We start from the raw sequence: 19,020 nt of genomic DNA on the forward strand, positions 1-19,020 counted from the left end.
TCCAGGTTGTATGAACTTTGTATAGTGAGTTTTAATATCGTATGGCCGTACCAATATGTATTGATCTTTATCAGAAGCCTTAGAGTTGTCGACCGAAAGTGCTCCCTTAGAATACCCTACACCTACCTGACTTTAACAAAGCATTAATATCTCTATTTTGTTGCATTTTTATTTGTACCGTTTTTTGAATAAAATAGATTTGTACTGTATATTTGTACCTCTCTGTGAACTACTTAGGGCGGTTTTTGTTTTTTTTGTTTTGCTGTTTTAATTCTATGTACTTTAAGGACACAAAGATATTGTATTTTTATTGTTACAGCTAACTTGGAGACATTGCATTTATCATGTTTGTTAAGTAAACACAATATAATATATATATACAAATATAAATATAAACTATTATCCAACTTGTGTGCTGTTATTTATTTATTTTTTTCAGTGGCATTCTCAGGGTTTTATTTTGGTAGTTGCATTTAGAGAAAGTTAGTGGTTGGAAAAGTATTGAGAGCTTTTACTGAAGCGTAAAAATACATTCTTAGTTTTACTGAAGTAGAAGTTCAAAAGTAAAATTAGCAGTATGTAAATAGAGTATTAAAAATACTCATGAGGCAGCAGATGGGACCCTGTCAGTCACGTGATGTATTACTATCAAATAATCCTTTTAATGCTGTCGTTGTTCAGGCAGGAGCTAATTTGATTTTTGAGGGTTTTTTTGGGGGGATTTCACTGATTCAGACAGAAAATTAAACTGTCCACTAATCAAAAGTATATATTCAAGTTCCTCCAAATCAATAAGCCAAATTCTGCGCTTAAAATTCAAGTCAAGAAGAAAAAATTGTTCAATTCAAAACGTAAAATTTAAACTTTAAATGTCTGAGGTCGAGTTGTTTCACAATTAGGTATTCAGTTTCTTCTGGTTTACAATTTACATATTAAATACAATATTTCTAGAGTATAAACATATACATACATACAACAAACTACACTGCCTGTGCAAGACCTCCAATACCAAACACAGGTGCCATAATTCACTTTGATTTTAAAGGACCAGTGTGTGACATTCAGGGGCATCTAGTGTCAGATTATGAAGCTCACTGTGAAAGAAGTGTGTGCGCCACTCCACTAAAACCAGCGTGCGTTTGTGTGTGGGAGAGAAGGGACTCTGGACACTGCGGTTATAATAAAGTCAATGTTTATTTCCACATTCTTTACCAGGTTTCATCACGATCTGTACATCTGTTAATCCAGTAACAGAGGATGGCCTCCCCAAAGTGCCATCCAGTCAGAATGCATTGATATCGCAGCAAGCATGAATGTTCCCGTTAGCGGTTTAGCTCATTCATTTGGCCTTGTTCAGAGAGATTTGTTATGTAAACATGGACATTGAGAGAAAATCCTGATAGAATATAGAAAGGCCAACTTCTTTAACAACATGTCTCTTTTGATTAAACGGTAAAAAACAGGCAGGCATAAACTAACAGTAGAACACAAGCTCATATTGAACCATTCTAGGACAAGTGCAGTTTCACGACATGCAGTGCTTACCTATCCATACTGAAAGACCTGCCCGTAAGACCAACTTGCAATAGTACGTCAGACCGCAGACGCCGCAGTTTTCTGTCGCGTGAATCCACTGTAGGGCCGAGGGGATCACAGCAATTTCAAAGCAACCTCCGAGAATACCCAGTATTCATAGTCTGAGAGAAGAGAGGAACAAATGACACCTGAAGACTGCCGAGAACACCGATCTGCCCTTGGTACAGTATGTCATGAATAGGATGGCAGTGAGACCCTGTTGCTTTCGTGTGCTGAACGAGGAAGAGAAAACGCACCTCCGAAGACGAAGCGTCTGCAGGAAAGTCAAACAACTGCCTGAAAGTGTCGTATGATAGACCTCTAAATGATTCTTATGGACCAGGGTGTTGTAACCAGGCTCTGAGCCCTCTCACTGAGTTAAATTGCCTGAGAAGCTAAACTCTTTACATTGAAGTCCGTTTAAATTATAGTCGCGTTCTGCATAGTTTCAGTGAAAAGTGAATCAGTTTCCCTTGGAATAAATAACACATCTGTTGCATAGAGGTTTGATGCACTCCTAGAAAAGCCTCTGAGGATGAAACTATAGATTTTTTTTTTTTTTTTTGTTCCTTTGTTAAATTTGCTGTAAGAGCAGCATCCAGGTAGATCGACGCTCTCGTCTAGGAGTGACTCAAACAGAACCGGTACTCGTCCCCGTCTCTGATATTCTTTGAGGAATATTTCAGAAACTGCTTATCTGACGCTGTAAATGTTTGCATCTGGAGAAGAAGTGAAGTCAAGAAAAACTGGAGGTATCCTTACAGGCAGGAAATTAAACGAGGGATGTCCAAACATGGCCTCTAATTGAAGCATTAAAACAACTTTAGACCACCGACAGTAACAAAATAACGGCAACATCTTCACAAGAAAAATATATTCACATCATATTGCATAAATATGTGCTGGAATGAGGTGAATGAATATAGAGTAATAAAATCTCTCTCCCAGTAAGGGCTGTATGTGTTATGAAAGTAGCCCCAGTGCTCAGTAACGGATGGGGATAAAAGGAAACGAACAAACACGAAAACAGGTGTTCAAAATGAGTTCTTCTGTCACGTAAATCAATAAATATCTTTCATCAATTCTGCTGACAGACGATATAAATTAAGCCCAATTTTAGTGGCACAGCTTAACTCTACTGAGGGTACTGCAGCTTTACGAAGCATGTGGATGCTACAGAAATTGCATTACCTGTCTATGATCCTCTATATAACAATAACCCACTGTCATATGTTAATTTACTCACCGCGAGGAAAACAAATGTGTCTCTGTGGGCAGAATTCAAGTAATGTGACAAATTCTGTTGTCAACGAGTAACATGTTAGGAACTGCTTCATTGTACTGGAACGTTTTAGCACAATATTCCTTAATGTGATGAGCCCAAAATATATAAGAGGTAACTAATGTATTGTACAGTACAATAACAGCAGCACAGACTGATTTCTTTTTTCATGAGCCCAAGAAAAGCTCTGTAACACAAAGTTAAAAAAAAACAAAAGAAACAACATTGGCAAAATAATTGGAGTGTTACAATGTAGGAAAAAGGAAACAGGTTCATATATTGGCAAAAAAAATGTAAAGAGGCGAATGCATTAAGTTGTACAACTGAGGAGATGAGGGGGAATGTTGCTCAACACTGGGCGACTTTAAGAGGACCAAACATTCAGAGTTAGTCAGACGTGGGAAATACATGTGGAGCTGATGAATGTTTGTGTCCTGTCAAAGCGCCTGAGTGATAAACGCCAAAACGAACTGTGGGGAAAGGAAAGGACCCGCATCCTCTGTAGTAGTGTACAGTACATATAGAGCTTTGGAAGCCTGGAGTTGGAACGCAGTAAGCCACAAGACAGAGGGCGCGACCACGGCGCCAGCTGAGGTAGTAGTTTGACTGAACGTGAACTTCCCAGGGACCCACGGTGGCAGCCTGAAGAGAGGTGTAGCTACCGGTAAACCCGAGTCACTGGGCTGGCGGAGTGGACCAGAAAGGAGGGGGCTGTGGCTACAAAGTCCCCACTCCTGTCACTGAAGGTCCATGTGCAAAAACTTTTTTTTTTTTTTTTCCTCAAAGGAAGTATAACTGCTCCAACTAGAATGAACTGTGTCAAATCTGCTAGCCCACGGACGAACAGATAAATCTCTTTACAACATGCTTTTATGTCATCATCATACAACATGAAACATTCTCAACCCTGTTCCCAAGGTTTTCTAGACTGTAATAAATTAGAAACTGAAGTAGTTTTTGCTGTATTTAACAAAGCAGTTTGAGAGTGAGGCTGTTCGCCCCAGAAGAGGCTGGAAGTGAACCAGCCTGGAGTGGTTCACTGTGACCACGGCAGCCTGATGGCAGAGTGCACAGGTTAATGATGCTGCTAGAAGCCAATTGGTTCCCCCCTTCCCCGAGTGGCCTGGTCCAATTAGGGAAGCTTCATGAACAGACCATTATCAATGGAGGGGACAGGCATGGGGCAGGGGAACTGAAAGAGACTCATGTCTGCCGTGAGGGCGGCCATCGCAGCAGGGTCGTGCTCTATCTGTGTCCTCAGAGCGGGGTCGATCTTCTCCAGCCGTCGCTTGATCCTCTTCGCCTCCCTCTCGCGGATCAGCCTGGCCTGCCTCTTCTCCGGCGTCTCGTTGGCCCTCTTCAAGCGCATGGCCTCCCTGTCTCTCTGCAGCCTGCGCGCCCGCTGCTCCTCCGATTCCTGCATCCTCTGCATGCGCTTGGCCTCGCGGTCGCGCAGCCTCCTTATTTCCCTCTCCTCATCCGTCTCGCACGCCCGCTTGTTCTTCTTCGCCGTGCGCTCGCGCTCCAGACGCTGCAAGCGGGCCTCCAAGGGTTCATTCTTCCTACGCAGAGCCCATTTCCGCATCGGCGACTGGGCCTCCACTAGCTGCTGATAGGCCATGCAGCTGTTGCACACCAGCAGCACCCCAGCGGGATACACCGGCATCGGGCTCAGGATGTCGGGGATGGGAGGAAGGCTTGAAGACGAGGAGTTAAGGGCATCAGGGATGGATGCGAGTGATGGCCCTTCAGAGAGGAGACTGTCAGGCAGTGAGGGAAAGGAGGGTCCTTGGTCAGAACCTGTGCATGGTCCCGGGCCGTGACACTGGCTCGAGACGTGGCCTGGTCCCTGGCAGGTACGATGGGCTTGACATAGGTTGGGGCTGAGGTCGGGTCCTTCGCAGGAGCGAGGGCCCTGGCATGAACTGGGGCCTGGTCCGTGGCAGGAGCAGGCGCCGGGGCCCGGGTTGGTCATGGGACTGCTGGAGAGGGACTGGGACATGGAGCAGGCGTCCCTTCCACCGATGTCCATCCTCGTTGTGTCGAGGACATCTTTAAGCTTCTCCCTAAGAAACGAAACAGTATTAGAGGGTAATACATCTCTTTATTAATGTCTGACTGTGTTACAAGCATCAGTTATTCTTATTGCAATAAATAACAATTAAGTACTTTTACAGCTTTGTACTTATTTGCAACATGTTGTTTTCGTTAAAAAAGCAGAGTTTAAGTTAAGCCTGATGTTGCCCTGCACATGAAGAATGATCCCACCCTCTGTATCCGGACTGAGCCGGACCGGTTCACCCCCGTTACAAACAGGCTGTACAGTTAATGTATAACTCTGTTCTTTCCGCCTCCAGAGCTAATGATCACATCTTACTGTCCACGCTTCATAAAGAAGTTGCACTTTGTGTCCTAGCAACTATCACCAGCCTGCATCCAAAGCTAAACAGTTTGTTACATGACTGTAATATTCAGCTTGCATAACAATGACAGCACAAGACAGAAACTTTAGTGCCTATTAACACTTGGCAGCTGCCTTACATTCTTGTTAGCCACTCGCCAGCATCTTGTAACCAAAACCTGGTCACATATTTTTAGACAATTGCAACGATTGACATGATTTGGAAGCGCTGCGTCCAGTGTGGAAAAGATGACTCACTTTCCCAACTACAGTATTTGTTTCAGAGATGAGCAAGGCGCTGCGTCGTGTGACCTGTGGTTAACTAAGAGAGGAGTTTAGCACAGCGTGAGCAACCCAAGAGGAGGCGACTGTTTCCAGATAACACTGTGAGAACAAAAAATGTGGCTCAGATGCTTTCAAATCCACTTCATTCAGTTAATTATTGCTGGCTGTAACAGCATCAAACAGCTTTTCCAAACACGACTCAGATGCAGGTTTTGTACATCTGTGCTCAGCTTAAATGGATTCATGGTGTTTTCTTTACTCATAGTAACACCTGATTCTGCCAACTGTAGAAGCTCCGGAGTTTTCTTCTCCTCTGTCAAAAACACATTACGGCTTCTCGCTGTGTTTCTCCTTCCGCTGTGCGTCTTGACCTCGCCGGCGCTGTTTAAATTTCAATGTAGCGGTAGTTGCTTAGCAACATGCAAGTTTATTTCCATTAAATCTGTCATTCCAGGACTAATTTTATTCATCCCTCATGTTGTGCATCCTGCCTGATCTCACTCTCACCATTGCTCCATTGTTTTTGCGTGTGCTGGACTGAAGACATTCTGTACTTTCACTTTTGATAGATTTGACGAAAAGAAAATCTATCAACATTTGTCTTGAGGACTGTGACTTATACTTTGACTGGTTTTTTAATTTATTCACCACACTCCTGCCAAGAATCACCCTTTGATGCTCTGTGAGGAATTAAACTGCACTGATTAAAATAGTTTCTCCTGCTAAATCAGTGATGCCTTTGTCCTATAAAGAGATCTGTTGCAGCTAACTGAACCCTTAGATCTTCTTTGAAACGTTTTAAGATCAATAGAAACAGCAGGAATATCAGCAGCAGCACAACAGAAAAACACTATGAAGTAAACACTGTGTTCTTCATTATTTATTATAATTTGTTATGATTGGTTTGTTTTTATCTTCTTCAAAACTATGAAAGACTTAACAAACTGTAAGCAGCCAGCATCCAAGAGGAAGCTACAAAAATGCCAGGCACAGCACCGAAAACACAAAATATAGCGAGGCGACACGGTAAGCAGACGAAGCTTCTTAAATGAGAGCGAATCAGGAGGTGGCTTTCAAAAGTAGCTTGCGGTGGACATACGAGCAGCACAGTTCGAGTGGAGTTGAGCCGGGGATGATGGACCAAGTTTGAATGTTGTGTGTACAGTTCCTGAATAGTACACTGTGCCTTTAATTCAGCAGCTCTATTACTGTTGTTATTTATATTCAGTAAAATACAGAAACTCCAGGCTCATAATATCACATTTAGATTTAGATGCATCTAAAGCATATGTATTCACCTTCCTGTAAATAATGAAAGCAAAGTGCATTAAAGGCCTGAGAGCTACAGCTGAGATGAGCCCAACCTGTTAAAGTTGTTGGTGTCTGTGAAGCGTGTGCCACAGACAGCGCAGTTGGAGAGGCGGTCCTCAGAGTGGATGAGAAGATGCCGTCCAAGCGAGCCAGGCGAACTCAGGGCTCGCCCACACACTGGGCACACATAGCTCTTGGTGTTGCTCATCATAGTTGTGTGCTGTTAAACACAGCAAAACAAGATAAGAACAAGAGAACTTGGGGGAAAAAAAAGACTGATTTCAAGTACACGACCAACATTAAAGAAGACAACTTTCAACTTGTTGTTGTGGTTGGTTCTCAAAAGTTTAGAACAGGCACAAACTGGGTTCAATAAGTTCAATAACTGAGTCACTAACAGGGAATTGTGAAACACTTTTCTGCTTGTGTGGCTTCCCAATCATGAAGGAGAGCCTAACAATGGAAATATGGCTCTGGAACAATAATGAATTTATATATTTTAACATGTAGACGATCAGTTATTAAAGAAATCAAATGCTGAAAAGTACGTTTTTATCATTAGTACCAAAATTAATCGAGTTTAACAACTGCTGAAAAATACAACCATCATTGATGGTGTGGGAGTAATGCACAGTATTGTTTATATAATCATGTAAAGTTAATACTTGAATCAGAATTAAGAAAACTTTCTTAGAAAAGGTGAAAAACACAACATTTTTTCCTGCTCTAAATGGAAAACTACAGCAAATTGTGGAAATGCTTAAGCATAATTAATTTACACATAAAACTAAATGAAGTTGACCAACTTTAGAAATAAAGTTTACAGGTAAATATTTAATGACATGTCAAATATTACAAATAATTTGAGCAGTGTTCAAATGTGGCTGTCAGACCACTCAGTGCCAAGAACTATAATTACTGCAACACCAATTCATTTCCACCGTACCTGCTTGTGCCAAGGGCCATGTGATCCACATGGGTTAAGTCAGGCAGTGTTCTTATTGCTCAACATTACGGTGGCAGAGTGCAAACTCATCTTTCAGCAACTTTAAGTGCAAGAACCACAAACTGCCTGACATTTGCAACAAAAAAGACATGTACAGTGTTGACTGCAAATGCTGAGGTACGGTATAAATCAGCTACTTAATGTGACCGGTGAAGACACGTATAATGAGAGTGGAAGATGTGGATTGCTAGAAAAATGAAGGATAAAGAGTCTGGAAGAAGAGGAGAAGCTGCAACTGCAGCATTTTTAAGAGCCCTGGCAAGCGTTTACTATCAGCAAATATAGAGGAATATTTGGCTGATTGTATGAACTTGTAAACCAGCTTTGAGTTTTTTCAGTTTTATTTTGAAAAGACTCCTGACACAGTAAGCACAAGATTGGCTCATACAGGTCGACACCTTGTCCCTCAACCTGCATTTCACTGAAGCACCGAAAGCTACTTAGGGGCTTTAAAGGTGATGACCTTGTGGCTTATTAGAAACAGACTGCAATAAAAGAGCTAAAGCTGCTCTGTTTTCATGGTTCTGTACTCGATTTGGACAGGCGAGACAACGTCACGTCTCACCTGGTAGACATGAGAGATGAGCTTCTCGGGGCTGCTGAAGTCCAGCGTGCAGAGGGGACACACAAAGTTGTTGCTGTGGTCGGCCCCTTCCTCGCTCTCCTGAGGAAAATCAAGCATCATTACAACACAGTTCACGAGCAAAGCCAGCCGTGTGCTGCTATCTTACCCATTTTGATATTTATTTTGACATCTTGAAGCAAGGAAGAGCTGATTACAGTCGCTGGAGTCGCTACTCACTGCACATGTTTCCAGCTGAGGCTTTACTTCTGCAGGTGGTATATGGTGATGTGTTGAGTGTGTGAATGGGTGACTCACTAACAGTGACATGATGCTGTGCGCTGTCACAGATGTGACTCACACACAAGCAGAAATACGGAACATTTTTCAAACAGAAGGTGCAGGTTCAAAAACATATTGGCTGAAACCAGAAGTGTTCTGTCCATTAAACTGAAGCGCTTCTCGTTTCTCTCTTGGGATTTTCTTAATTGTGTAGCGTCTGCAAAAGTCACCCCGCTGTCACAGAAATGCCCAAGAATGATACGATGTTCTAAAAGATTTTTGTGACTGAATAAAAATATCTTTTTTATCTACAAATTTTACTCAGAATCCTCAAAATAATAACATGTGCAGTAGCACAGTAGCAGATATTTCAGCAATGTTTTTGTTTGTTTGGGTTTTTTTTTTACAATTTCGCACATAAAAGACAAACAGAAAACTTCCATGTGAATGTTGGATATGTATTACAGTCTGTCTGCTCACTGCAGCGCAAGTGACTGAAACCCAGGTTGTGCTATCAGTATCAGGTATCAGTATGTCCTGTTACAGTTGCCCCCTTACAGTACTTCAGTCAAATGAGCTGCGATGTCTCTTAGTGCAACACATAAGCTTTGAATGCACCTGCACGGTAAGTTAGACTAGACCTGTTAAAACTGCAGGAGATACATTCAACTCCGAGCTGACATCTATATCCAAATTAATATTCACATCGACTGCTGTTTCGAGTGGGTGAGAGTTGAAAAAAACCTACGATTGCACAGCCCACACACGCCTTGCCACAATAACAAACACTTCGTTTACAAACCACATATCTCAAAATGAAACTGGGCACCGACACAGTGACGCGGGGCAGATCCTTGTCAATAATTTATGTCCGTGGAGTCTTGTTTGTACGATCACACCACATGACCGACTTCACGGTACAGAGGCCTGTAGTGTAACGTATGGGCAGCACTCAAGACTAATTCAAGATGAGGCAAAATACTGTCAAAGATGTGGCACCATCATGAAAACAACCCAGTGGCCATGATGGTGTGGGCTCCAGGTCTCTCACCTCTTTGACTCCCGCTCCTTGCAGGCGGCACTGTGATCTCTTGGTGGTCATGTGGTCGTCGGCGGAGGTGTTGGAGGACGAGTCTTCACCGTGGTTGTCAGGGTCACTATCACTGTCTTCTATGGAGGCAAACACAGCCCTATCAATACAGACAGACAACAGAGCACAGAGCAGGGCTTACTCTCACTAACACCCCTCAGTCCAAGGACATCCTACAGAGTCCATCCAGTCCCACCTCGTCCCGGCCCTCCATCCTGTACCTGAGATGCTATCCTGCTCTTGGATTTCCTGGGAGTTGTTGCTGCAGCATTCACTGTCTTCGGTGAACTCGTCCCTGCCGTCCATGTTAATAGTGTGCTGAAGTCCTGTGATGCCTGAAGTGTGGAATGGCCCTGGAGGAAGAAACACAGGCGCTGTCAGGAAGATGAAGAGTTTCCAGTTTTTTACCTCCATATGTCCTATCTGTTTTTTTATCCATTAACAAGTTATCAACTGATTTTCCAGAAAATGTGTTGCATGTAAATGCACCTACATGGCGCCCTCATTCAAAGCCCTCGTACCGGTTTGAGAACTAAAAGGCAAGTTTGCAAATAAATCCAGAATGACGGGCTGAACAACTGGAAATAATGAATAATTTCTGTGTTTGCACTTGCGTAAAAAAGTGTGGAGCACATGAATGTCAGACCAAACCCGTCTATGAAGTCCCACAATTAAGACGATTGCTTTTGTCTGATAACAGAAGCCACTTTTTAAAACATGTGGCTTCAAAAAAATGTTTCATATACAGCCAAACATGTCTATTTCAATACAGACGATATTGTTTTAGCCATACATAGCATCCAGCATGTGAGTGCTTTATCTCCATAGCAACATAGAAACAGGATCTACTGTCATAGCATGGTGCAAGAAGGTACGAGTGTTTCATCACTAACACAGTCACCTACACAGTGACGGGTTCTTGATTTGTCCACAGTGCAATTCATAAGCAATTCCAATGTGATCTCAGAACATTTTGCCATTAAGTGAAGAACGGTGCATTATAGTGACACAAAGCGCTGACAAAAGCAGAACCTATGATCAGAAAGCCTCGATCCCAGACAGGTAACCATCAGGACTCAAAACTTTTGGGATCCGGTTAAAACGTGGGCCGCAACAACTTCCTCGCCGATTCGGCTGCTTCCACATGAGCCATCTGACGCTGAAACGTAAAGGGAATGGTAAGGCGGCGAGGCGAGCTCACTGACATACGTGCGCACACATTAACTTCATTTGCATCCCAACCCCCACTTTTTCACACACATATACACTCACAGATACATGCTCGCTCTGTTCGACAGCCATGCTGCAGTCCCACGGGGGAAGCAGCCTGCACTCCTTTCCTCTAGCTAGATGCCTTGCTACTCAGTGCGTTTCTCTCTCTCTCTCTCTCTCTCTCTCTCAGTACCACCCACACATTGAACAGCCTGGCTCGCCCTCTGTCCTCCCTGCTTGCATGTAACTTCCATATCTATACCATCAGCTCTTGAGGGGGAGGATAAAGCTTCATACCATGGCAGCCCATATGTGGCTCATTTAACTCTTTGTGATGCCACTCTTTGTTTCCTGGCGGCCCTGTGGGTTGCAGGATTCTGTAAAAATCCCTTCACTTTTCTTATTCTCACACTTGACCGTGCAAACCTGTGTTTAACTGCCAGCACCGCTTCACTGGAGACAGTTCCGTTGAAAGCTCCTCTGGCACTGACACACAAGAACATCCCACTTCACATAGCTAAAATTAATGATAGCCTAAAATCTCCAATATTCCTCCCTTGTGTGCTTCCTCTCCATTAACACAGATCAGAGATGGGAGAGAGATCCTGACTTCAGTTACCTGAGACTGACAGAAGTAATTACAGCCCTCGTCACAATCCTGAGGTATTGCGCATACACAGACACACGCTCCTTCTCTCTGACTCGGTGTGTTTGGGGAAAACAGAAGCACAACCTTTGGGAGGTTTGTCATGGTACTATTTTACCAGTGGTGAGAAGTTAGTGTGTGAAGGCAGTTTGGGCACTTTTCCCATAGAAATCAAAGCATTCATTAGCACTGGTAGAGTGGGTCGGAGTATTGAACTATGAACTACTACAACAAGCTGGCTTCACGGCGCATAGCCAATGATTGATGTGTGAGAGATACCCATCCCCCCACTGCTAGGGCTCTGTCTGTACATCTGTCTCTCCTCGCTCCCTCCCCCCTCCTCCCCTCCCTCCCTCCCTCCCTCAGTCTCTGCCACTGTGATGTTATCTCTGAGTCTGTGTGTCTGTAGGCAGGAGGTGACGCAGTGTCTGACTGAATCCAGACAAAGAGACAAACTCATCAGCCAACAGACACACAGAAGAGGGAGAGGGGAGGAGGCGAGGCAGTGTGCGTGGGGGGGGTGGGGGGTGGGGGGCACAAAACAAAACAGACAAAAGACAGAATGCCAAAACTCTACTCAAACACCAAGCAATGGGGGTCCTGTTGAATTCAAGGCCCCCTCCTTCTCCTTTTCAGCCGCCATCCCCTCCAAAACACACACATGCAGACGCACAACACGTCTGAATCTGCAGGAAGTGCTGGGGCCCCGTCTTCCCTCCACACACACACACACAAACACACACACAAGGATGGTGGGCCAGACATCTGATCAATTCTCCCTCTGATTAACTGGTGACCTCGTATTAAAAAGTAATCAACTACTTTTCTCTGATTGGTTTGGCACCTGAAACGAACCCAAATCGTCCTGTGTGATCAGAAGAACAGAAGATGAATATTTACAGGCTTACACTGGGCTTTTGATCTGCCCACAGGACGACACTGTCACCATGAAATTTCCCCACTGCGGGACTAATGAAGGAATATCTTAAAGCATGCGGCAACCATAGTTCTATCAGGATACATTTGTGCTGACCTACTGCAGCGCGTCTGGGAGAAAACACCTTATTTTTAGCACTTTCTAAACCGAATTCAGGAACTTGACAGACGCAGGTGTGTGTGGAAAAACTCAGGCATACACTTCACATTCACTGAAGTCCAACTGACAAACACTGCAGCCTCTGCATCCACACAGATCTAGTCTTACTCAATGATTTGAAAGGTATTCATAATAGTAAACTCTTCATGAAAGAGGTTTTCAGAGTGTTTACAGTAAAACATCCACCTGTACAACTAAACAAACTGACTTTACTGTCAACATCCACTTTTCTCCATAAAGCACGCACCACCTCCAGTCCTCATTAACTCTTCTTTAATGCTGTTTTCTCAAAAACTCGAGGAGGAACACCAATAGCTAGACAGACAGCGCTGTTGTATTAGTGTCTGGAATTCCCTGTGTGTGTCTTTGTGTGTGTGTCAGCCCGCCTGCCTGTCAGACTGTCTCCCCGCTTGTCTGGTCTGTCAGTCTGTCTGTCTGTCTATCTGGTCAGACACTCTCATGGGGGACCAGCTCTGCACATGCAACTCATACCGCACAAGATAAAGACAGGTAAAACAATCAAGGCAAAGCAGAAGGAAAGTCACTGTACAAAACACCGAGCTCGCACTCCAGTGACAGCGGGAGCTTCCAGTTTCTCTGTCGAAAAAATGTTTTGGATTTCTGACATGAAGTACACTAACTTGTGCCAACATTACTGTGTATTCAGGCCTCCTGAGGGCTCTCAGCTCCCACTCTGGACTCCTGTAGAAGTGTTACAGACCAGCAAATGAGCTCATTAGCTCGCAGGGATTACTGCAGTCCCAAGTGCAAGATATATTTCAACAGCAGTTTAAACAAACTATGTTTAGAAAGGAGGGCTGCAGCATACATAACTTCAGCAGATTACACCGGGCAATCCCCTTCTGTGGACTGTGTTTAAGCAGAGCAGTCAGCATGCTGTCCAACCAGAAAGGGAATGGGGGGGGGGGGGCAGACGGCCAAAAGCCAAAGCACAGAGGGGGACACCAATAATTCAAGCACATCAGGGGTCTCCTCATTATTCCATGAAGTAAATGTTGTGCATTGTGTGTCATGTTCTCATTAGACTATGAAATGGAAATGGGATGCTACAGCTCATAACTGTGCAGCGCCACTGATGGCATGCAGGAAAGCCCTGCTTACAAACAAGGATGCTTCAGGACAATGTGCCACTCACAAAACACTTGTGAGAGAGTCAATGAGAAAATGTGTACAAATAAACTTATTGCAGCAAGTAATGCTGCAGATAAGTCTTTCTAAAAAAAGACACGACAGAAACACTGATTTCAACAACTGTCATCCGTGCGTCCAGGGCGACCGCACACATTTTGAACAGCCGAGGCTCTGCTTCGTTTTGGCTGATTATGCGCTCTGTGAGGCTGCGATTATTTTCATTATCCACTAATATGTTGATTATTTTGTTGAATTGTTTTGCCTAGAAAATGTAACGTGACAACCAACACTCCAAAACCAAAGAATATTCAGTCGACCATTATTTATGACAAAGGAAAGTATCAAATCCACACACTTAAAAAGCCAGAACCAGAGTGTGACTCCAACAATTTGGTGATTATCAATGGCCTATTTCTTTTCTGTCGACTGACTGATCGATCGACTCGTGAACTGCTCCTGCTCTGCAATGCTTTCCTCTCGCCTTGCACTGAAACTGAGATGTCAGAGCAAACTAAATTGACACCACGCAGATCCATGGCATGTAAAAGTTGAAATGCTTGTCCCCTCTGATCACAGTTAAACAATCCACTGGCAGCGATGAGACCCTCGGCCTGCTTCTGCTTAACACTGATGACATGTTCTTGCTAATTTAATCTACAGACATCACACCTCAAAACAGAACCCAGAACCCAGAGACCTGATCAGCCCAGGCACACAGGCTGACTAGAGGAAGACACTGTCGAAGGTCTGCTGATCTGAAAACACACAAATAGCAATAGAAATTACATGTCCCCCGGCATGCAACTGAAAGCAGCATACTGACACACATTATCAATTTCAAAGGAGGGATATTTACATTACTACGTCCCAGGAGCTTGTACTTTATGTTTGGAGGGAGATCAAAGTGAGGAGTAGCATTACACATTATCAACACACCAATCTCGCCTAGTTTGTCAGAAAAATAACAGCTACTTCTAAATAACTTCTGAATAATTTACAGAGATGTGCACATTTGCATATTTTCTATTCACCTATTGGGTTACTTATCATTTTCTTTTTTACAAGTGTCGCTGTTCACATACTTTACTTCTGTCTCTTTTGTTTTCACTCATATGTACCTATGTCAATATAACTTCTCAAGGGGTGAAAAAAAAACAAACAATCAACCAATTCGAGTCTTGTTTTCTCACCCAAACTACAAGCCACAATGAAACCAAGATATGCATCACCACTCTGCAAAGAAGTGTTATCATGCAAACCGAAACCTCAAGAGATCTATATTTAAATGTCAGCAGCGACCATCATACACTCTGAATACACAACATACAACACAGCGCGACGAGGAGCTCTGTCTTTGCTTTAAGACATCTGTATGAATGCAGAGCAAGCCACGGAGGACATCGAGGAAAAGCACTATAAATGAAAACACTGTTAACGAGGCTCGCTACAAAAATAACAATAATTCAACATATTTCTGTCTAACAGCCACAAGATGCACTGATCCAGGACGAGGCGTGGATAGATAACCGGTGAACGAGTATTAGACAATACCTGGAATACCTACAGTCAACTTTGAAGGGGTTGGCCTGTTTTCGCCTGGACATATTATTGTCCACTCCCGGCAAAACACTGGAATCTCCTCCTAACCCCGGACGGACACCCTGAGACCGGTCCAGGTGTCCAGGCTCCGAACTCGGGGGACAGATGATGAGCAAAACAATAATAATAAAAAAGATGGATCAAATCGCGTACTCGATCAGCAGAGTAGGGGCCATTTACGGGGATGAAAATAAAAAAACGGACACATGGAACAGTCACATTCTTGCAGTCGTTAAAAAAGCCCGGTCTCCAGTCGATCGGGGGGTTTAAAACGATGTCCAAGCCCGAGCGGAGAGACGCCGAGCGGCCCCGAGCTGCTCCGATCTCGAGCCGCTGGCACCCGCGCACTCACTGCAGCGATGCACGAGCTCAGCTGATCTCTAACGTAAAAGCAATGAAGCTACACCGCACAGGATTGTGGGATATGCGGGGACGCTGGGGAGTCCATGCCAAAGATACTATGCTGCGTTCAGGTCTTGTGGGAGAAAAAACAGTCGGGTTTCGCAGATATCTCAGTATTTTAGAGACGCGTCTTAAGGTCTAAAAGTGGTCGATATGAACGTCTGGTCGTTACATTGCTGTACTTTAAGATGTAAGGTGTTCACGAGAGGTACAACATATTACATTTTAATGTTTAAAATAATCAGATCTAATGCACATTAAAGTAGTTAGAATATTTTGGTATATTTTTCAATATTTGATGAATGCAAGTGGACTGGATGTGAGTAGTGGACTGGATGTGAGTAAATGGACTGTTTGTCAAACTACTAATTCCAAGATAAAGGAAGAATTAACCTTAATACTTAACTTTAAGAGGTCATTAAAGTCCTAAAACCACAACAGCTGATGAGCTTGCATGTCAAAAGATCCATCTACATGAGGACTACACTCCATCGCTAATAAAAAGAGCAAAGACAGAGAGACATTTGAAAGCTCCTCTAAAAAGCTAGCAAGTGGACCTTGAGTTGGATCTCTTTTGTCAAATCATAAAGTATTTTTTTGAAGAAAAATGTAGCTTCAAAAAAAAATTATTCTCCTGTGAGGAAACAGGAAGAAATACCAATGCAATACAATTTCATTACTAAATGAGTTTTAGCTTGCAGGAATCCTCTAGTTTAAATTAGAGCAACAATATATCTGACAAAAATGTATCAACCAATAGTTGTTTTAACAACACAAAATGTTTTGATGATAATCCCTTAATTTGGCTCTTAATTAAGGTTGACCAAGTTCTATACTTGAAAACAAACTTGTCAGTACCCTCTAGTGGACAAAGCCTGCAATGGCGAAACTAAACGACCTCCAACATTTCTTTGGTATTTCTGGACTGCAATGTTTTGTTAAATATTTCCTGAAACATGCACAGATACTGATATACTGTATATATGATAAGATAATCTCAGCAGATAATGAGGTTCTAGTGTGAATAAGTCTCAGTGGAAACTGTGTGGCATGTGTCTCACTGAGTAGGACTGATTCTTTTGTGTTGTTAACTGTTGACAGCATGGATTACACCACCCAGAACACTGAATCTGGAAAGTCACGTTGCTGTTGAAAGATGTGAGTGATTTCACAGTGCTGAAAGCACCAAAAATTTTATTTCACTCACCTCCATTAAAACATTGCTTTTGGGTGGCGGCAGAGACAGATATTTCAAAACCTGGCCACATTAAACCAAACCATCAGCGTGGCTATATAACACAACAGATGACTGAGAAAACATGTTGTGTGTTTTGGGTGAACCAGTCCTTCAAAGCTAAGTCAACGTTCCAGATTTTTTACACAGCAAAGTGATCTGGATCTGGGCTGGCAGGTCAGAAATAGGAAAAAGTGACTTGATGGGAGTGGATGTGTATTAACGCTATCACAGTGTTCATTCATACACTCTAAGGGCTACAGTAAGACTGACAATACATAGTACTGCACACAATTAAAAAGTCCTCAGGCTCGACAAAAATGTAACATTTTCTAGGACAGACCAAATGAAATAAACAGCATCACACATGAAAATTAGCACCACATTATCTGCAAGCAACATTATGTAATATGTTTTGTTATGGCATTTTAAAATGACCCTCTTTGTTTTCATGACACAGTCCAAAGAGTTTACTGGACACTCTTGATAATTAGATCCATAAGTACCTGTCTAAAACACAGGCCTGTGATGAACTAGCAACCCAAACAAGACATCTATCTCTCACCCGGTGTATGCTGGGATAGCTCACCCGCCTTGAGCTCGATTAGGAATAAATAATATCAATGTATGACTGAGTTTCTATAAGATAGTTTTAGTGATTCCATATGACAGAAAAACAAGGAAGTATGGAAGTATGTAATCAGGTAATTTCCACCTCTGATTCCCCATCCAGCAGACACTGTGTTTACTGAGACAGTTTTATGATAATTTTAACACAGTGAGGCAACAAACACATGGAAAACAGGCTCAACCCAGGTCTTCACATCACATTATAATCACTGCATCTAATCCTGGCACCATAAAAATGATGAATTTCTTTAAAAGCATTGGGACTTCATTTATATTTGTGACACCATCATCCTTTTTAAGCAGTGTTTTTGAACACCCATTTGATTATTGTTATTGTTACTTTGTCACTGATTACAGCTAATGCATATGCTATTTCCTTCTGACTTTAATCACAATAATTTGGTAAACTGTCTCAACTTGACTATATTTCAACCTTATTACCCTGTCCAAATGTTATTGTTATTGAAGAAAGCTTTTATAACGATATTTACTTAGACTCAATACCAAATCTGATGCTTTACCTAATGGTTAATGAACCATTAATCAAGCCCAACCTACAGAATTATTCCTTGTAAACTCCAGTAGCAACACTAGGTGGCGCTCCAAATCACTCAACTGCTAATGTCATAACATTACATGTAGTCGTCATCACTGACTGCCACGAGTAAACGGACCGCAGCACTGCATTAACGGGGTAAAAATGTATTCTTCCGCATGGTTGAGTGAAAAATACGCCGTCTCAACAAGATTATGTCTTCAAGCCATGACATTTTCGGCGTTTGTATAACAAGTGACAGATGGCATACAGTAATACTCAAACTAAAAGCCACGTTACACGCAATTATTTATAGTCAATCATCATTGAGATCAACTGGATAACGTTAACGTTAGCTAGCTGGCTAAAGATAACAAGCCTAACGTTAGCCCTTTATAGTCAACGCGAGAACGATAGAAGAGAACAAGATTAACTTACTAGCTAGACATCAACTGGCAAATGATAACCAGGATTAACAGTACAATCACCGCGTTACATCTCTCGTTAGTATGAAGACATAATTCAACTAGCGTTATTACCCATGGTGTCCAGTGAACACTGGCATATCAGGTGGGAGTCTCGGGCAGAGGCAGACAGTGAAGAAGTCCCCCAGTACAAGCTAACGTTACGTTGATGATGATAAACTTCAGCTCTCGAGAGCCAGTCCGCGCTTCTTTCACAAACCTCTGGGATATGTCAGTGTAACCCTCCGCCTGCGGT

At 42.9% G+C, this 19,020-nt stretch overlaps 1 protein-coding gene across 7 annotated transcripts; it reads right to left on the reverse strand.

Annotated features, from left to right (window-relative positions):
- Positions 1–2,143: 2,143 nt before the first annotated feature.
- znf821 (zinc finger protein 821) lies at positions 2,144–18,988 on the reverse strand. 7 transcript variants are annotated; one of them, XM_076728087.1, is made up of 6 exons: positions 18,840–18,988; positions 10,016–10,147; positions 9,756–9,894; positions 8,426–8,524; positions 6,908–7,074; positions 2,144–4,923 (listed from the first exon to the last, which is right to left on the reverse strand). In XM_076728087.1, the coding sequence occupies exons 3-6, from the start codon at positions 9,804–9,806 to the stop codon at positions 3,990–3,992; spliced, it is 1,251 nt and encodes a 416-aa protein (XP_076584202.1). In that variant the 5' UTR covers positions 9,807–9,894; positions 10,016–10,147; positions 18,840–18,988; the 3' UTR covers positions 2,144–3,989. The 7 variants fall into 7 exon arrangements, with proteins under 7 accessions (XP_076584202.1, XP_076584175.1, XP_076584185.1 ...); XM_076728060.1 differs by having other exon boundaries at positions 9,756–9,874; positions 18,840–18,972; XM_076728070.1 differs by lacking the exon at positions 18,840–18,988 and adding an exon at positions 18,739–18,831 and having other exon boundaries at positions 9,756–9,874.
- Positions 18,989–19,020: the final 32 nt, after the last annotated feature.

Source organism: Chaetodon auriga, chromosome 1, assembly GCF_051107435.1.
Source record: "Chaetodon auriga isolate fChaAug3 chromosome 1, fChaAug3.hap1, whole genome shotgun sequence".
Classification (NCBI taxonomy): domain Eukaryota; kingdom Metazoa; phylum Chordata; class Actinopteri; order Chaetodontiformes; family Chaetodontidae; genus Chaetodon; species Chaetodon auriga.

Excerpts from the sequence above, each read along its gene's own strand:
- znf821 (XM_076728045.1), bottom strand. The coding sequence starts at position 15,504 with ATGTCCAGGCGAAAACAGGCCAACCCCTTCAAAGTTGACT. Across the intron at positions 9,875-10,015 it reads AGAGCAGGATAGCATCTCAG|AAGACAGTGATAGTGACCCT; the intron begins GTACAGGATGGA and ends TTGCCTCCATAG. Across the intron at positions 8,525-9,755 it reads AAGGAGCGGGAGTCAAAGAG|GAGAGCGAGGAAGGGGCCGA; the intron begins GTGAGAGACCTG and ends GATTTTCCTCAG.